Below are 18,764 nucleotides of genomic sequence, written 5' to 3'. Positions count from 1 at the left end.
TTAGTTCACAAAGAAAATATTCTACATCCAACTTTGGTGAGTAACAACTGGAGGCCTTAATAGCTTCTGAGCAGACATCTAAGACTTAATTTTCAGTCACACAATAGAGAGATCTGTAAGGCGACCAGTAACACTAGAGCAATATCAAAAGGGCAGCATTTGCCTGAGGACAAAGTCAGAAGGCAGGAAGGGTTAGAAATGGGAAACAGGAAAAAAGTGGGATAAATGATTTACATTGTGGGGATTGTAATCAATGAGATGAAACAAAATGTGTATGAATTGGAATGGAAAACCTTTATCTCTGTAAAACTCCACCCCTTCACAATAAAGTGTTAAAAATAAAATAATTTCTTTTCTGAAGAATTTCAAAGCAAATCACCAAGATAATGTCATTTTACCTCTATAGACCTCACTGGCATTTACTTCCAACTCTCACATGCTGAGGAACAAAATCAAGCCCCGATCCAGGGAGTGGCCCACCGCTGATATGCACTATGACACAAATAGATCCCTTTCCAAGAGAGGAGCTAAAGCTGAATGTGTGTACTCTGGTGTTCAAGTCCGACTCTTTCTGGAAATCACAGCGAGAGGCTTTCATTTATATGTTTTGAGAAATATAAGCACTGAAATTATTCTCATGCTCATGGAAAGGTTAATGAAACTGTTTTGAGTCTGATCTAAAGTTATGCTTTCTTTACCTCTCCATCATGCTGTTTTACAATCTGCAGTTCAAAGAACTCTTCTTCTTCTTCCCCAGTGAGGGTAGCATCCCATCCACCAGCTTCTGGGTCATCAAGATTATCCTGAGAGCTGAAATCATCAGCTAAAAGCAAGAGCTCCATTAAACACTGAGATCATTTTATAAGATAACCTCTATCAGCTAAATTTCAGTGTGATTATTTAAAGTCTTCTGCTTTAAATTTCTTTTGCTTTTTGCTCTGAAATCTCATGCAATACGGATGATGATCATTAAATAGTCTACATTATCTTACCTTAGAGATAAAATGTGCCTCTAAGAAATCATTTTATGAACTCTCTGGTCTTTCAGACTTATTTTACATGGAAGGTAACTGAAGTCAAGGCATCTTAGACTTTTTACCCAAGGTCATAGCTCATAAATGTTAAAGATAGGATTAGAACCCAAATTTTTCTACCTTTCAGTCATTGATTTTAGTAGTTGCATTTACAAGGCATGGTAAGAAATCAAAAATATGGGAGAGTGTTTTCTTTGGGGGGGGGGGTCGGACTAGTTTTTGTTTTCAGAAAGCTAAAGTTCAAGAAAAAGATCAATCAATTGGCAGGCAACGTGAAACATGAGGTAAACACTAGAAGGCTTCCCTATGGCACTCTGATTATTCTATTTCAGGCTAATTTCCCAACTCTCTAACCATCTTAAACTTGGGAGTAGGGAAAAACAGCACCTTTTCTAGTGTATAGCTTTGGGTATACGCAGAATGTTCAAAATGCTTAGTGAGCAAGGTCCTGGTCTTCTCCTTTAATCGGGACTTTTAAGTTTATCCTTGTCCACTTTGTTATGTAGTTGCCCCCGTCCCCACCTCAGAACCTCAACTTAAGACTAGACTGAAGTAAATTTCAGTATCCTTGGCTCAAGAGGATAAAGTAGGACATAACCTTGTGGCACTAAATTTTTAGAAAATTTATGTGAACAAGTGGATAGCCGATGGAGTGGCTAAGTATGAATCTCTACTTCTGTGTATGTATAAAAAATCTTCCATATGTACAAAGAAGTTAAATGTCACAAGATCCTAAACATCTCAGTTATTAGAACTCACTTTTAGTTCAGGAGGAGAATGACACCAAGGACATGCAAGCACGTCTAGTTAGAATGATTTTAATTCATAGTTCCTATCTTTAGATACTTCAGGGATTTAACTGATATGTTTTTACTCATTTTTACCTCTTTTATCATCTACCTTTTAAATTTTCATTCTCTCTCCTCCAGAAAGCTAGACCTAAAGGAGTTCTCATGGTAGAATAAAGCCAGAAAATGCCAGGTATTTAAAAACAAATGAATGTCAGAAGACCTTAGAGAAAAAGTGAGAAATTTATTAGAAAATTGCTAACAAAAAAATCAGCAAAAGAATATTAGCTAAGAATTGTTAGCTATTAGTTCTTTCCAGAGAGTCCCACCCCAATATGGGTCTTTCCCTAAATAAAGAAAGAAGAAAAGACTTTACTTTATATTTATAGGTATGCAAAATATTACTATCATCCTAAGTTGATGGGAGTACCAAGCATATACACAGCACTGTCACTGTGGTAAGGAAATGAGACAGCATCACAACGAAACATACCTATTATGGTTATAGCAATACTACACTTATAAAAAGCCCATTCTTCTAAAGGGGTAGACACAATAAAAGACTGTACTTTTGGATTACAGAATTACTGAATAAACACAATAAAATGACTTTACTTTAAGATTACAGAATTACCTAATTATATACTCGGTTAGAACCGACATGTTATTTGGACAGTAATTTGCCAGGAGATGTACGCCTTCAGAAAACACCTCATAACTTACCATTTAGGTCGAGAAATATAACAGGAATGTGTGTCTCCATCCCAGGCACTGGAGTCCTGAAACAAAGAACAAATCGCATCTCCAACAAAGCAGGCTTTCACAGGAGCATGTTTATCAAGGTATAACCCTAATAACCTCCAGAAGTGTTACAGGACAAGTCAAATATAATGCGAGTTACTGGTTTTACAAAATTTAACATTATAAATGCAACAAAGACTTAACTGGAGCTACTTCTTTGTACCAGTGCTGTTTATGTGTAATTATCATAGTCTCTGATACTAGAAGTTAGTCTTATAAGATGCATAAACCTGTTTATAATTCAAGTCCCTCATTTAAACATATTGTCTAACAACATTATATACTTGAGGGCCCCATGTGGTTTAATTTGCTATTTTTAATATCTATAAAGTGGCATAGAACATCTGCTGACAGTACAGTTTAAATCAGCACAAAACCCAAGAACTTCTGGAGATGTAATTTTATTGTGGCAGGACAGTCTTTTAAGGGATTGACCCCAAGTAATTAACATATTAACTTTTCGTTTAATGTAAGTGCAATGGCACTAAATATTGATTTAGATTCTCAGAAATCTTAATACCTTTGGCCAATAACAACATTATTTCATAAACGCCATTTTAGGCCACAGTTATTCAACTCATGAAAATAATTCAATAGTTCCTTTAATTCAAATAACTTTTCCCCCATGTGCATTATGAATCTCCCATGAATTGAAACACCGGAAAAATTCATATTGAAAGCAGGCAATTTATTTAGAATTTCAAAAGACATATTGTAAGCTTCATACCATTCTGCTGGGGCCCCCGGAATCCCACTGCCAGCAGAGGGGACCATTACTGCATTCCTTTCCTCAGTGAGAGTCAACCTCATCTCTAGAAGTTGGGCTTCTCGGTCAGCATCATCCTCTGTTTTATCTGGAACATAAGGCATAGGAATCAAGTAGAGAGTTCAATTGCTTTTTATACGTTCATTCTAGGTAAACATTATATATTTTGATTGATAAAGAATCACTGGAAAATCAATACACTTCTCTACTACCAATAATGAGCGATCAAAGGTGGCGGGTGGGGGAGAGCTCCAGTAACTGTCAGCTGGTGGCTTATGCTCTAAGAGGTCATCTTCAGTTCATGGAAAGCCTAAAGTTAAGGAATTACTTGCTCTGGAATTAGAAAACCCAAGTATGTTGATTAATAAACATTCTTTTTAAAGTTGCTTTTGACTAACAACCTTGCCTTTTCTCTTTCTTTGTTGTTATGTGAGTGCTTGAAAATTTGAGCAAATGGATACATAAAAATTCCTATGAAAGGAAGCAAAACAAAGAAAACTGGGAGTAACATTTATATGCTCGACAATTTGCTATTCATTTGTTCATCTGGCTTTTTAATTTATGTGGCTGCAAATCGAGATTAATTATCTACTGATTTGGTGGGGAGGAAAATATTCATCTTGCTTTTCCTACCACGTTTGCTGACAAGCTTTTGTAGTTGTTGATCTAAGTACTCCTGACGTTTTGTTAATGCATTCAGCCATTTTCTACGTAGTCTCTCTAAATCCCTGTCCTGCAAGAGAAAAAAAAAGGAAAAAAATAAATAAACAGCGTACCAAAACAGTTTCTTTGAAACTGATAGCGCGGGGTTAGGGTTAGGGTTGGTGTTAGACTTAGGTTCAGGTTTAGGGTTAGGGTTGGTAAAATATAAAGAAAAAGAAATTGATAGTGCAGTCTTTTCTAACATGCTTCAAAAATGTAAAGTATTATACAGTAAATTCTTAATTTCTACCCTACTACTAAATTATGGTTGACTCCAACCATAATTCAGAACAGAAATTCTCAGAAGTTAAAGCATGACTCAAAGGATAGTCTCAAGGGATATTCTCTGGTACCCAGAAGCAGTTTTCTTTCTAATGGTTCCAATTACTTGCAAGTAAAATTCTTTGCTGGATAAAACTCAAATAATAAACAATAACCTATATCCTTCAGAACCCGCAGAAATATTCTTCACAAGTCTTACCTAGTGTGTTCAACATGCTTCATTATTCTCTCCAACATGTTTTTTCTCTTTCTCTCTCTTCCCTTCCCTCTCCCTCTGCTTCCTCTCCCTCTCCCTCTCCTGCCCAGTGTACGTCGTGCTTGTGTGTTTGTTACTGACAGTCTAGCAGCTCTACCAGTCAACACCTGAACAAATGCCAATCTTACATCATTTCCTTTTTTTAATAGAGTTACAAGACTGGATAGGCCAGTGGAATGCTATAGATGTAGTATCTGGATTTCACTAAGGCACTTGACCAAATAGCTTATGACATTCTCATCGACATCTAACTGAAATACCACATGCAAACAACAGTAATGAATGGAAAAAATAACAGCTTAAAACGAAGTCTCTATTGTTGTGCTACAGGTCTCTGCATTTTTACTCCATCTGACACAATATTTTTATCAGTGACTTATACGATGGCAGACTTCTTATCAAATTAGAATGATAAAAAAACCAGAAGAGTGACTACACTGGATGCCATAATCAGGATTTGCTCTGATGGCCCCGAAGGATGAGCCAAGACTAACATGATAAAAATTTAACACACATAAACAAATTCTTGCAGGAGATTATTAAAAGGAAAACAAAAAAAAACCATGTAAATGACTGCAAGTATGGGAAAGAGACATGGGCTTCAGAGTATGAAAAATACCTCAGGGGCGTGGCTTGACTGAAGCACAGTGTAAGCCAAGTGCAATGGTAAAAAGGGTAGTGGTGTCTCCATTCAAGGACAGAAAAAGAACAAGGAAGAGGCTGTGGTTCTGTGGGAATCCTGAATAAAAGAGCCACATTCACACATAATTTCTTTGGGATAACACATTAAACTACCTGAGTCTAAAAGATTGTACTTTATAAAGCTATACTCATTGATCTCTAGTGTGTTTTAACTTAAGAAAAAACAATATTTGGATCAAATTTAACTGCATACTTATTAAGTAACAGTACAGCAAGCTCCAAGAATGTTGATGCTAATCAAACTTATTTGATGAGGCAAGCAGGTGCAAAATTACCTGGTAGCTGTCCATGTCATCTTCTTCTTCCTAAAGAAAAAAAAATGCAGAATAACAAAAAAATTATCTAAGAATTAGCCTATGCTAAACAAGTGGAATCTTTCTCCGTATTATGTTTTTGAATTTAATTAGTATGCTATTTCATGTCCCACCTACCTTCACCCTCACTTTTGGTTTCATAGTCCTCAGGGAATGAAATGAAACCTTGAGTTTCTCTGAGGAGAGTGAACTATACTCATTTGACCTTTTCAGGAACCAGTACAATACTTTCCCTGCTGGGTTTATACTCCCACTCGCCAGGGGAAATCAAACACCTGCTGGCAAACAGTCTTTATAAGCCAGTAGGGGGTTTATGTTGAGGGGGGAGAGAAGCTGAGGAAGTTAATCACTATTAGACACTCTTTCGAGAGGCTGAAATGTTTTAACTCTCAGGTTGCCAAGAGCCAAAGCAAAACCCAGCCATCTGTCACAGTGAGTTTGTGAGAATGCAATAAAGAGAGAGAGAGATGTTGAAAGAATTGTTCATGGAGGGCAGTTTTCTGACAGGCCCCTAAGACTCTGAACTCTCTCTCCTGGCTTTACCTTCCTTTAAGAGCAAAACCAGCATAGATACTTACGTGGAAAGTCTCATGAGTTTTGGGGGATCGGAATGGTCTAACTTTTATACATCCAATGCCAACTGACAATATACACTCTTCCATTAGTGGTAAAGTACCAGATTCCTGTACAGACTTCACTTCAACTTGAATCCGCCGGGATTGCCCCTGTATCACAGACAATTTTTAAGAGTTTCTTTAAATAAATAAATAAATCGGTTTCTTGAAAATTTTTGGTTTAGAGAGACCTCTACTGGCTGATGTTGTGAAAACATTTAAATCTGGAGACACGATTTCTTCATAAACAATAAAATTCAACTACTAACACATAAATGAAAATATTAATTAGGAAAAATGATTTACCTTTTAAGGAAATTATCAGGACACAAAATAAATATATATTTTTTGGATTTATACATTTTTCAGTAAAAATATTAAAGTATTATAACAAAGTCAATACAAAAGCTGGCCAACCAATCTACTGATACTAAAATAAATACATATTAAAATAATTGTGATAAACTTGCTTTACATTTATTTAACTATAAATGTTTCCCCAGGAAAGAGGCAAAATCACACATTGTTGGTAATAATATAAATGGCTATCATCTATCTTCAGGGTAATTTGTCTCAAAAATCTAAGTATCCACTGAACCAGAAATTCAGTTTCTAGGAATATATCTTAAGTAGTCATATATATATGTATATGTATATATGTATATGTATATACACACACATAGAGAAATGGGAAATCCTACAGGTCTCCTAAAAAAAGAAAGCCTTACTGCCACTGAGTCCTAGCTGACCTATGGGGCAGGGAGAACCACCTGTGTGAGTTTTCAAGACTGTAACTCTTTACAGGAGTGGAAAAGCCACAGCTTTCTGTTGAGGAGTGGCTGGTGGTTTTGAACTGATGACCTTGAGGTTAGTAACCCAACGTAACCACTATGCCACCAGGGCTCCTAAATGCTCTCCTAAGAATAACAAAAATTAGATATAATTTAAATGTACAATATTGGTAACTGTTGAAATAAATTGTGATATATACAATTAAATAATTAAAATATTATTATAAAAACACATGGTATAATATGTTAGAGGATATTCTAGAGTATGTAGTATGATTATTTTTTTAATAATCATAGGAATAAGAAAGACAACTGCCTTTGAATCACTGTCTTATTTTCAAAGTGAAAATAATTTTAAGCCAAATTACAAATTTAAGACGAATAGAAAATAAGGTATCCTTCAAGGCAAACCAAGAAGGGAGAATAACAGATCAGCAACTGTAGCAAAGACAAACCACAAAGCCCCTAAAGAGCCCCCCAAATAGAATTCAGGCTAGGAGGGGCAGCTCCTGGAACTCCCCCAAGACCAGCAGACAGACCTGGAATTATGTATGTTATTTCTCTTTTTTCCTTTTCCAATCTTCTTTTTTCTTATTGTTTGGTCTATGTCATTGTTGGTTTGCCCAGTTACATAAGACAGGCATGGGAAGCAAGCTCAGGGAGAAAGTAATGGGGGGCAATGACCTTGGGGGGAGACCTGGAGGGTGAGGGTGTGGTGAGCAAACAACACTACAGACTGGGGAACACTTAAGGAATTAAAACCAACAACAAGTAAGTTGTAGAGATCCTGGGGGTGTTGGAGCAACAGCAACCTAGCTGAGAGGAAGTACTAAGTGGGGAAACATGATAGTGGGGTAGGTGGAAGGCAAAAAGAAATAGAGGAAGGCTCTAGGCAGCAAAGCTATGGATAGAGGTATAAGCATAGTTGTGTCCATATGTAAATATACATTAGTCCATAAAAAAATAGAAGTATTGGCCGGACCTTGGGCCTCAGTTCATATCCTCCCTCAATACAAGAACACTTTGTTCTAACAAAATGGCATTTTGTGATGCCGCGGCCCCCAGCCCTCAGTTGCTGAAGACAAAATGGGTACATAAGCAAATGTAGTGAAAAAAGCAGCTGATGCCCAGCTATCAAAAGATAAACCACCTGGGGTCTTAAAGGCTTGAAGTTAAACAAGTGGCCATCCAGCAGTGAAGCAACAAGCCCACATGGAAGAAGCATACCAGCCGGTGCGATCATGAGGTGTCAACGGGACCTGGTAACAGGCGTCAGAAGATCCATAACAAACAAACAAACAAAAATGTATTGTTGAGAACAAGGGAGGTCAGAGTAGAGACCCAGTGCCCATCTGTAGACAATGGAACATCCCCACACAGAGGGGTCACAGGGAAGGGATGAGACAACCTGGAGAGTAGTAAAGCACCGATGAAACACACACTATTTCTCTGTTTCCTTGAGGCTTTCTCATCCCCCACTATCATGACCCTAGTGCTGCTTCCCACTCTGGACTGGACTGGAACATGTACATAGGTGTAGATAAGAGATAAAAGCTCACGACACACAGAATCCAAGAACAGAAATGGGAAAAGCAATACCAGAAGGGTAGGGGGAAGGGTGGGGAAGGAGGAACCGATCGCAATGATTGACACATAGCCACATACACCCCTCCAGGGGGAAGAACAACAGAAACCATGGGGGAAGGGAGACAGTAGTTGGTGTGAGATATGAAAATAATAATAATTTATAATCTATCAAGGGGCCATGGGGGGTGGGGGAGAAGAGGTGCTGATACCAAGGGCTCAATAAAAAGTCAATGTCTAGAAAGGAATGATGGCAAAACATGTACAAATATTCCTGATACAATTGATGTATGGATTGCAATAAGAGTTGTAAAATTACTGCCCACAAAATTCATTTATAAATTTTAAGAACCTAAAACAGAATTAAAAAATGAAATTTGAATCTATAATTTCAAGTCAACTACTTTTCCCTTTTCTATCAGACTTTGTTTCCAAGAACTTTCTTTTTAATTAATAAATCATTTTATTTGGGGCTCTTACAGCTCTTATAACAATCCATACATCAATTGTATCAAACAAATTTATTTATACATGTTACCATCATCATTTTCAAAACATTTGCTTTCTGCTTGAGCCCTTAGTATCAGCTCCTTTCCCCCCACCCTCCCACCCTCATGTACCCTTCATAACTTATAAATCATTATTATTTTCATATCTTACAATATCCGTTGTCTCCCTTAACCCACGTTTCTGTTGTTCATAGCCCTGGGGGAGGAGGGTGTTAATACATCAATCCCTGCACTTAGTTCCCCGTTTCTCCTCCTTCTCCCCCCACCATCCCCCTACCCTCACGGTATTGCTACTCCCATTACTGTTCCTGATGGGTTTATTTGTCCTGGATTCTGTGTGTCAAGAGCTCTCATCTGTACATGCTCCGGTCTAGCCGATTTGTAAGGCAGAACTGGGGTCATGATAGTGGGGGGCGGTGTGCCCCATTAAAGAACTAGAAGAATGTTGTATGTTCTGTCTAAGAACTTTCTTTGTATTATCAAGAAAATCAACTATGAAAATGACTGGTCCTATCAAACTAGATTTGAATAGATGAACTAATTAAGCCTATTGATTTAATACATTAATATTAAATTTAGTATTTCTCAAGAATTATACATCAGATAGATGGTATGAAGATATGTTAATCAGAAGATATTTTCGTTTTCTAAAGAAGTTGAGTAACAACAAAAGTGACTTATTTTAGATATGTGCTTATGTGTAATAAGTGAAATATGGACTTTGGGGAAGACTCCGGATAAGGAGAGGACAAAGGGGAAGAATCCTGGACTAGCTTAGTGGTCCATAGAAAAATCTGAAAATATGCTGTAACTATTAGATTAGACTTCTTGTAATTATTAATGTCAGACCAATTTTTCCCCACAAAAACATAAATTTCACATGGTTCAACCTAATAACAGTTATGGTCCATGGATTAGAACTCAAATGTTATCACTAACAACTTGTTTGACCTTGGAAAAATCACTCAACCATAGTTGTGCCATTCCAGGTAGTAGATCTAGATGACATCTAAAAAGTACATGGCTGTTTCCTGAAGTATCGCATGCACATATCACAATGCTGTCAAGTGTTTCTAACATTAAATATACAGGTGTTCAAATTTAGGGAAATTATTTTGCTTGACCCCATCAAACAATGACTCCCTTAACATAAACTAGTTCCTGATTTTCATGCATACCTGACTTGCTTATTCTCAAATATTCTTTTGCAGGCCCTGTTACCTCTACTAGTCAGTATTTCTGGGTTTACTGACTCATGATTCAGTTCTAGATTCTGCTTTCTTCTCACACTGCATACTTTCCCTCTCAATAATCTCACTTTAAGGCTCATTTCAATTACAGTTATATAGGTAAGTCAACCATGCATATTTCTAACCTAGATCTTGTCTCTGAGGTCTACACTGCACTGTCTCTTTTTGGATGTTTCAGAGGTTTCTTAAATCCAACATAATCAAAACTGAATTCATGTTCTTTTCAGATCCACTCTTTTCCAGGGTTGCATTTTCAATGAAGAGTGCAGTCACGGTGCCTCCCTAATTAGCAGCTACAGAGATTTTACCACTCAAATAGCTTTCAACATTTATTTTACTCCATCTCTTCTTAAACTACCTCTATAGTCCAAACTAAGTCATGGTGGCATAGTGGGTTGCATGATGGTGTGCTATGCAAAATTGGCAGTTCCAACCCACCAGCCACTCGGAAAGAGAAAGATGAAGCTTTCTGCTCCCTTAAAAATTCCCAGTCTCAGAAATCCCAAAACTGACTCAATGGCAGTGGGTTTAGGGTCCAAACTATCAGAGTTGTGTGCCATGTTATTTTTTTACTAGTTCCTCCATATCTATTTTTGTCCCATTCAAAATGCTCTTTACTAAGAAGCAAAGCGCCTTTTGAGAAATACAAATGTCTACAAGACCAGCAAGGCCCTACACTCAAGGGACTACAAACAATTCATGAAAAAATGGAAGTATAAGGTAATGGAATTTTTCCACAACCTTTTAAAGGACCCTCATATTTACCTGCCTCTCAGCTTTGCCTCACACCTTACTTGCTTTGCTGTGCTGTCAGCCAGCCACATAGGCATTCTGTTTCCCCATGTAAACCTGTGCACATGGCCTTCTCTCTGCAGAGGTACTTCCAAATTTGCCCAGTTAACTCAGTCATCTCTCACAACTTAACTCACTGTTGGTCCCTCAAGAAAGTCTTCCCAATTACCCCAGAGTAGGTTAAATATCATCACTGGAAAACTTTCATACTTCAGGTAATTAGTAAAACTGATCACAGCTGTATTTTTATACTTATTTATGAAATTATTTGGTAAAAATCATTCTCTCTCACTAGCCTCCCGGATCCAAGATAAAAAATCTGTTTGTCTTATCCATAATAGGCCTAAAACTTAGTGACTGTCACATCACACAAGACTCAATAAATACTTGTACAATAAACAAATCAATTTTATTCTCCCAGTTCCCCATACAAAAACAGTAGGCCTAATTTTCAAGCATATTAAATTCAAATGAGTGTAGCATTCAAGGTCCTCATTAACTAGCTGCCATACGCTTCATCTCTTCTCTCTGTTTTCTAGCCCTTCTTACATGTTATTTTCTACCCAATCTTACCTAATTCCAGTCCCTGCATCTTTACATTTTCCATCTGTACATGAAATACCTTGTCAGCTCTTGCACTGATTCTTTTCCAAATCCAGGTCAAGACTTACATTGTCCAGAACAAGTCTTTTCTGATAAGCTTAAAAACTTTGAATATAGACTACAAGTATGATAACTACTTTAATGTTCGCCTACCTTTCACACTAAACCACAGACTATTTATGCTTACCTTCCAATAGATGGATTTCTATGTCATCCAAGGATGATATATAAATTTAACAGATGCTCAGAAAAAGATGTTCTTCACGCCTCTAAGAATGCCATTTTATCATGTGCTTCAATTTAAGCTAATTTCCTCTAGCTTTAGTTCCTTGCCAGATACATAATTGAATATGCTAAAATTAATTTTCTTCCATTTATATGTTCAGTGCAAATCTTTATTATCTTCCTCCTAAAGCATTCAGAAACTTAAAAACTGCAGGCAATTTTTTAAAATTTACCCTTCCTTCATTTTGCTTTGAATGCCTTCAGCACTTCTTTTCTAAAACTCATCTACTATTACAATATTGTTTTAAGGATGAAAACCCACTGCTCTACTAATGGTTGGATAAAACAAAGTATAGCTGAGATGTAACCAATTAACATGGCCCTTCTAGGTATAATTCCTTCTGTGATGTATTATAATTCTGGACTCTCTGCCTGTGGTGCTGGCAAGAATACTGAGAGTAGCATGGATTGCCAAAAGAACAAACAAATCTGTCTTAGAAGAAGCACAGGCAGAATGCTCTTCAGAGGCAAGGATGGTGAGACTTCTTCTCACATACTTTGGACATGTTGTCAGATGAGAGACTAGTCCCTGAAGAAGGACTGGGCATTGGTAAAGTGGAAGCACAGTGAAAAAAAAAGAAAAAAAGGAAGGCCCTCGACAAGATGGATAGACAGAGTGGTTGCAATAATGGGCTCCAAAATAAGAACAATTGTGAGGATGGTGCAGGACTTGGCAGTTTCCTGCTATTATACACAGGGTTGTTCTGGGTGGGAACCAACTCAATGGCACTTAACATGTCTTAAGCCCCAACTCATCTGTCAGTTTGCCATTGTGGTAGCTTGTATGTTGCTGTGATGCTAGGCAATTGTTTTATCAAACACTAGCAGGTTTTACTAAGGTGAACAGATTTCAGTAGAGATTCTAGGCTAATAAGAGACTAGGAAGAAGGAATAAACTGTCTGCCTCTGAGGAATTTGCCATTGAGAACAGTACGAACAGCAGCAGAACCTTATATGCCATAGTGCCCAAAGATGAGCCTCTCATGTTGGAAAGCATGCAAAAGCTTCCTCCCCACAACTGAGCCTATCTTAATGACAGATGTAGGAAAGCTTTTAGAACCTAGCTATTGGGGCATTTCTCAAAATAAAAAGAAATAACTGCAAACATCCATTAATAATTGGAACATGGAATGTACCGAGTATGACTCTAAGAAAATTAGAAGTCATCAAAAATATAAGGGAACACACAAAGGTTGATATCCTAGACTTTATGAGTTGAAATGGACTGGTATTGGTTATTCTGAATTGGAAAATCTTTTTTTTTTCTATGTGGAATGATAAAGTCACAAGGAAGGACATTACATATACCATTAAAAAGCACAAACCTTTCAGCTGTCAATGCAGCACATGATAACATCTATATGCCTACAACTTTTACTCAAATTTATATATCAACCACGAAAGTCAATGAGGAAGAAACGAAAGAATTCTACCAACATCTGCAGTCTGAAATTAATGAAACATGCTATCATGATAAATTGATGATTACTGGTGATTAGAATGTGAAAATTGGACACAAAGAGGAAGGATCAGTATTTGGAAAATATGACCTTGGGTATAGAAATGATAGAAACAAGTGCTCGCTTCGGCAGCACATATACTAAAAAAAGAAATGATAGAAACAAGATTGCATGACAGAATTTTGTAAGACCAGTGTTTTCTTCATAACAAATACCTTTTTCAAAAACACAGTGACTATACACATGGACCTCACCAGATGGAATGAAATAATTGAACTGATTGATTGTCCCTGTGGGAAGAGATAAAGAAGAAACTCAAAGTTACCAGCCAAATCAAGGTCAAGCCCAACTACAGAACAACCCATCAAGTGTTCATATGCAAATTTACACTGAAGTTGAAGAAAATTAAAATTAAAGCCGCTGAGAACCAAAATATGGCCATGGCTGTATCCCACCTGAATTTAGAGACCACCTCAATAACAGATTTGACAAATCAAACACTACTGACAGAAAACCAGATGAGTGGTAGGTTATCAAGCACATTATACATGAAGAAAAGCAAAAGGTCATTAAAAGCCAGGAAAGAAAGAAAAGACCAAGTGGATGTCAGACTCTTGAAAGAGCTCATGACTATACTGTTACTGAAGCAACTGGAAGAAATGATAACATAAAAGAGCTAAACAACTCCCCACAAGCACCACACACACACCAGGGAGATGAACAACAGAAACATGAGTGAAGAGAGACAGTGGCCAGTGTAAGATATGAAAATAATAATAATTTATAATTTATCAAGGGGTGACAAGCGTGGGGGGGAGGGAGGGAAAAAAGAGGCGCTGATACCAAGGGCTCAAATAGAAAGTAAATGTTTAGAAAATGATGGCAACATACGTACAAATATGCTTGATACAATTGATGTATATGGAATGTTATCAGAGCTGTGGAAGCCTCCAATAAAATGATAAAAAACCAAACCAAACCAAAAAAAAAAAGAGCTAAACAGAAGAATTCTTCAAAAGGCTGCTCAAGTATTCTAGTGAAACATGCAAAGACCACAAGTTAAAAGCAAACTGGAGCCCCCAGTAAAATGATTTAAAAAAACAAACTGGAAGATCATGCTAAATGGGAAGAACATACTCAGCATATCACAGTTTGGAAGAAATAATTTAAGCCTTAAGTTGTTATACTGAAAGATACTGTGGTAGTCACCTAATCTGGTGTCAATTTAAGGAGTAAGAGTGTAGGGGTCGAGTCTAGGCTGTCAATCTGGAGATAGCCAATGAGACTTTTGTGTGGACATAGCCTTCTCCTGAGAATTCTGGGAAATCTGGGACTTCCTCCTTGGAAGTGGAAGACATCTCTCTCTCTCTCTGTCTCTGCTACTTCCTGGGAGACATTACAGAAGACAAGGCACATGGATGCAACCAGACCTCGGAAGCCGGAGCAGCCACAGAGAGACTCCTGCCAGCACTAAGATGCTCACAACACCACTGGACCCAAAGACTTTCTACCCACTGGCTTGAGATCATCCTGCCTTTGGCTTCATTGCATGTGTTTCGTGAGTCTGAAGAGGACTTTATAGATTGGTTATCGGACATATGGGCTAATATCAGACTTATGGCCTTGGACTGGACTGGGTTGGGATATTTTCCCAATGCTCAGTTCCTCTTGTATATAAACCTCTCCCTTACATACATATGCGTGTTTATGAATTTGTTTCTCTAGTCTACCCAGACTAACACAGATACCATGAGCAAAATATTGAATCAAGCAGGAAGCATCAAAAGAAGATGGGAGGGACACACTGAATCACTGTACCAAAAGAATGGATTGATATTCAACCATTTCAGAGTCCTACATGACAAAGTACCAGTGGTATTGAAGGAAGAAGTCCAAGCAGCACTGAAGGCACTAGTGAAAAGCGAGGTTCCAGGAATCGATGAAATGTCAACTGGGATGTTTTAAAAAGAAAAAAAGATGCCGTTTTAGAAGCGCTCACTTATCTGTGCCAAGAGATGTGGAGAGGAGTTACCTGGTCAAAGGACTAGAAGGGATCACTAGTTGTGCACCATTCCAAAGAAAGGTGACCCAGCAAAATGTGGAAATTATTGAGCAACATCATTAACACCATGGACAAGTAAAATTTTGCTGATGAGAAAGTACATTGACAGGGAGCAGCCAGAAATTCAAGTCAAATTAAGAAGATGATGTGGACCAAGAGATACCATTGTTGATAACATGTCAGCTGGATCTTGGATGAAAGCAGATAATACCAGGAAAGATGTTTATTTGTTTTAGTGACTATGAAAAGGCATTGGATTACATGGATCATAACAAACTATGAATAAACTGCAAAGAATGGAAATCCTACAATATTTAATTGTGCTCCTGAAGAACTCAAACATACATACATACAACAAGCAGATTTTCATGGTTTAAAATCAGGAAAGGTATGAGTCAGGGTTGTATCATTTACCTTGCTTATTCAGTCTGTTTGTTGAGCTACTAAGTGCTAAAGCTGGACTATAAAAAGAAGAATATGAAATCAGACTGGAGGAAGGCTCATTAACCTCTGCTACCCAGATGCTACAATATTGCTTGTTGAAAAGGATTTGAAACACTTATTGTTGAAGATCCAAGGCCATAACTATCAATACAGATAACAACTCTAAGAAAATAAAGTGGACCACCAGAAACCATCATGTAAACAGATAACGGAAATTGTCAAGATTTTCATTTTACTTGGATCCACAGTCAATCCTCAGGCGAGTAGTCAAGAAATTAAATAACTTGTTGTATTTGATGAATCTGTTGCACAAGAACTCTTTAAAGTGTTAAAGAAAAACAATGTTACTTTGAAGACTAAGATGCCCAAGTCGTGGTACTTTCAATCACCTCATATAGATATGAAAGCTGGACAATGAACAGGAAGATTAGAAAAGAACTGATGCACTTAAATTATGATGCTAGCAAAGAATATTGAAAATACTGTGGACTGTCAGACAAATAAATGTCTTGGAGGAAGTACAGCCAGCCAGAATGCTCCTTAGAAACAAGGAGGGTAAGGCTTCAACTCACATATTTTGGCCATGTTTCAGGAAAGACCAGTCCCTGGAAAAGGATATCATGCTTGGTAAAACAGGGTCACACAAAAGAAGAAGGCCTTCAAGGAGACAGATTGCGACAGTGACGGCAACAGTGACGGCAACAATGGGCTCACACAATCTTTCTGCTGTGCATACGGCTGCTATGAGTCAGAGTTAAGTCTGCAGTCCCAAGCATGTCTCAAGCATGGTGTTTTCTGCTAAAGGAAATCTACTATTACACTTTCTACTATTAAGGAAGGGAATATACATGGATAATATTCACATTTTTGTTACCTGCCGGAGCTGGAAAACACCTCCTGTTGGTACATCCTTGGCAGGTATCACTTCTACAGGGCAGTATTCACCATTTTCATTCTGTTCCAGGACCTGGACCCAGAATTCTACTTTCCTGGTAACTTCACTCCATCTAGGAAGCAGTTGGAGTTCTTAGAAAATCACATATTGTTTATTTCTATTTCAATATGTACTACATTTAGGTATTAGGTATTATTAGAACCCCGTAACAAGCTAATGATAACCAGTAAAATTGCTTGAAATAAAGGCAACTTAGCACACTACAAATGAGAATTACCAGTAGTAGAGATTTCTGACCAAAATAACTCAGTAGAATTTGGGATAGTTCAATGATCAATAATCATATACATATTGGCAAATTTAGTAAAACCCAAAGTTAACCACAATATCCTAACAAGGACTGGCTTACTGTTTTGTTGGGTTTTTTCCCCAAAAGGATATGATAATCATATATTTCAAAGCATTTATTCAAAAATCTAAACACTTTAATCACATATACACAATAAAGTAAATATTCTGCCAATGATAAACTGAGGTAGTACGCAAGCTTCTATGACTACAAGTATCTCTTAGATCAAAATGAGACTCAAGAAAAGCCTCACCTTTTAGTTCAGTATTTGCTAAAACATGTTCCAAATGCACAATAATATTGGGTTTTATCTTATAATTTAATAAAAAAAATCTTAAAATAGGATATATTTGTCTATTCCTTTCAACTCTAACAAAATCCTGCTCATCAACTAAGACTATTTCCCTTGTTCAGGGATGCTACTTGAAAAGAGCTGTGAACAACAGACACAGTAAGTAAACCAGAATTCCAGGAATAGATCTTGATCAATTTTCTGCACAGATACTCAATTAGAAGTAATTAAAAATGATTAGCTACCTATTCTTTAACAAATTCATTTTCTGTGTCTTCCTAAATACTTACACATTTAACTTCCTTTCACACTTCAAAGTTCACTTCTCTGAAAACGTTTACCTATGCTATTATCACTCTAAAGATGCCATCTCCCATTCTGGCAATGTCCCAGACATAACAATTCTTTTTAAATGGCAATATTCAATTTTTAAAAATCTAAAAATTAAATCAGATGGATATATAAAGCTCACCTATCCCGGAAACTACGTGTTTTTGCTTGTATAATTCCCAAATCCCACAGGGTGGGGTTTTTTCGAGGATCAGTCATTTTATGGCCATACACTTCAATTGCCAGAGCACCTTCTGAAAGATGCTCAATGAAATCTTCAGTGATATTAACAGAAAACTCCTGAAAAGAAAAAAGTTAATTGCAGAACTTTATAGTTTCTGGAAACTATATGGTTACTTATTCCCAGACTTATATACTTAATTGTGAAGGAAAGAAATAGAAAATAGAAAGCTTTAAGACAGCGGATAGTGTAAGATATGAAAATAAAAATAATTTATAAATTATCAAGGGTTCGTCGGGACTGGCCCAGACTGACCCTGAGACACTGAGGCAAACCACAAAGGGTGTGCGGCAGAGCAATCGTGGGAGCAGAGCAGAGAGCCCCCGAGGGAGTACAAAGGACAGACTCGGGGGCCAGACTATGGTACCCCATCGGTCCTGACTGAAGGACAGGCCTAGAGATAAAAAACCAGACCTTGATCTATTTACAGGTTTTTCTTTCTGCTTAAAATTTTTTTCTTTTAATTAACTTATTCTTCTTTGGGTGATTGGTTTCCTTTTTTGTTGCCAGCGCTGTGCTCTCACTGATCGCCTATCTTGCTATGGCTTGGTTTTTGATGCATATTATTATCTCTACAGATCTATCTAGATAAGATAGACTGGATGAATAGTCTGGAGG

General features: G+C 37.3%; 1 protein-coding gene across 1 annotated transcript in view; it reads right to left on the bottom strand.

The window, feature by feature from the left end:
• KIF13B (kinesin family member 13B) overlaps positions 1-18,764 on the bottom strand; it is a 268,551-nt gene that overhangs the window by 80,831 nt on the left and 168,956 nt on the right. The window contains exons 22-29 of the mRNA XM_045286833.1: positions 18,048-18,205; positions 16,914-17,046; positions 6,224-6,370; positions 5,607-5,636; positions 4,023-4,122; positions 3,351-3,477; positions 2,546-2,601; positions 699-823 (exon numbers count right to left, since the gene is read on the bottom strand). Of these exons, the coding sequence (XP_045142768.1) occupies positions 699-823; positions 2,546-2,601; positions 3,351-3,477; positions 4,023-4,122; positions 5,607-5,636; positions 6,224-6,370; positions 16,914-17,046; positions 18,048-18,205 (876 nt within the window). The remainder of the gene's footprint in view (positions 1-698; positions 824-2,545; positions 2,602-3,350; positions 3,478-4,022; positions 4,123-5,606; positions 5,637-6,223; positions 6,371-16,913; positions 17,047-18,047; positions 18,206-18,764) is intronic.

Source organism: Echinops telfairi, unplaced genomic scaffold (genome assembly GCF_000313985.2).
Source record: "Echinops telfairi isolate 266 unplaced genomic scaffold, ASM31398v2 ScPeMD7_9;HRSCAF=40, whole genome shotgun sequence".
Taxonomy (NCBI): Eukaryota; Metazoa; Chordata; class Mammalia; order Afrosoricida; family Tenrecidae; genus Echinops; species Echinops telfairi.
The sequence above is the reverse complement of the archived record's forward strand: the minus strand, read 5'-3'. Positions and strand labels throughout refer to the sequence as shown.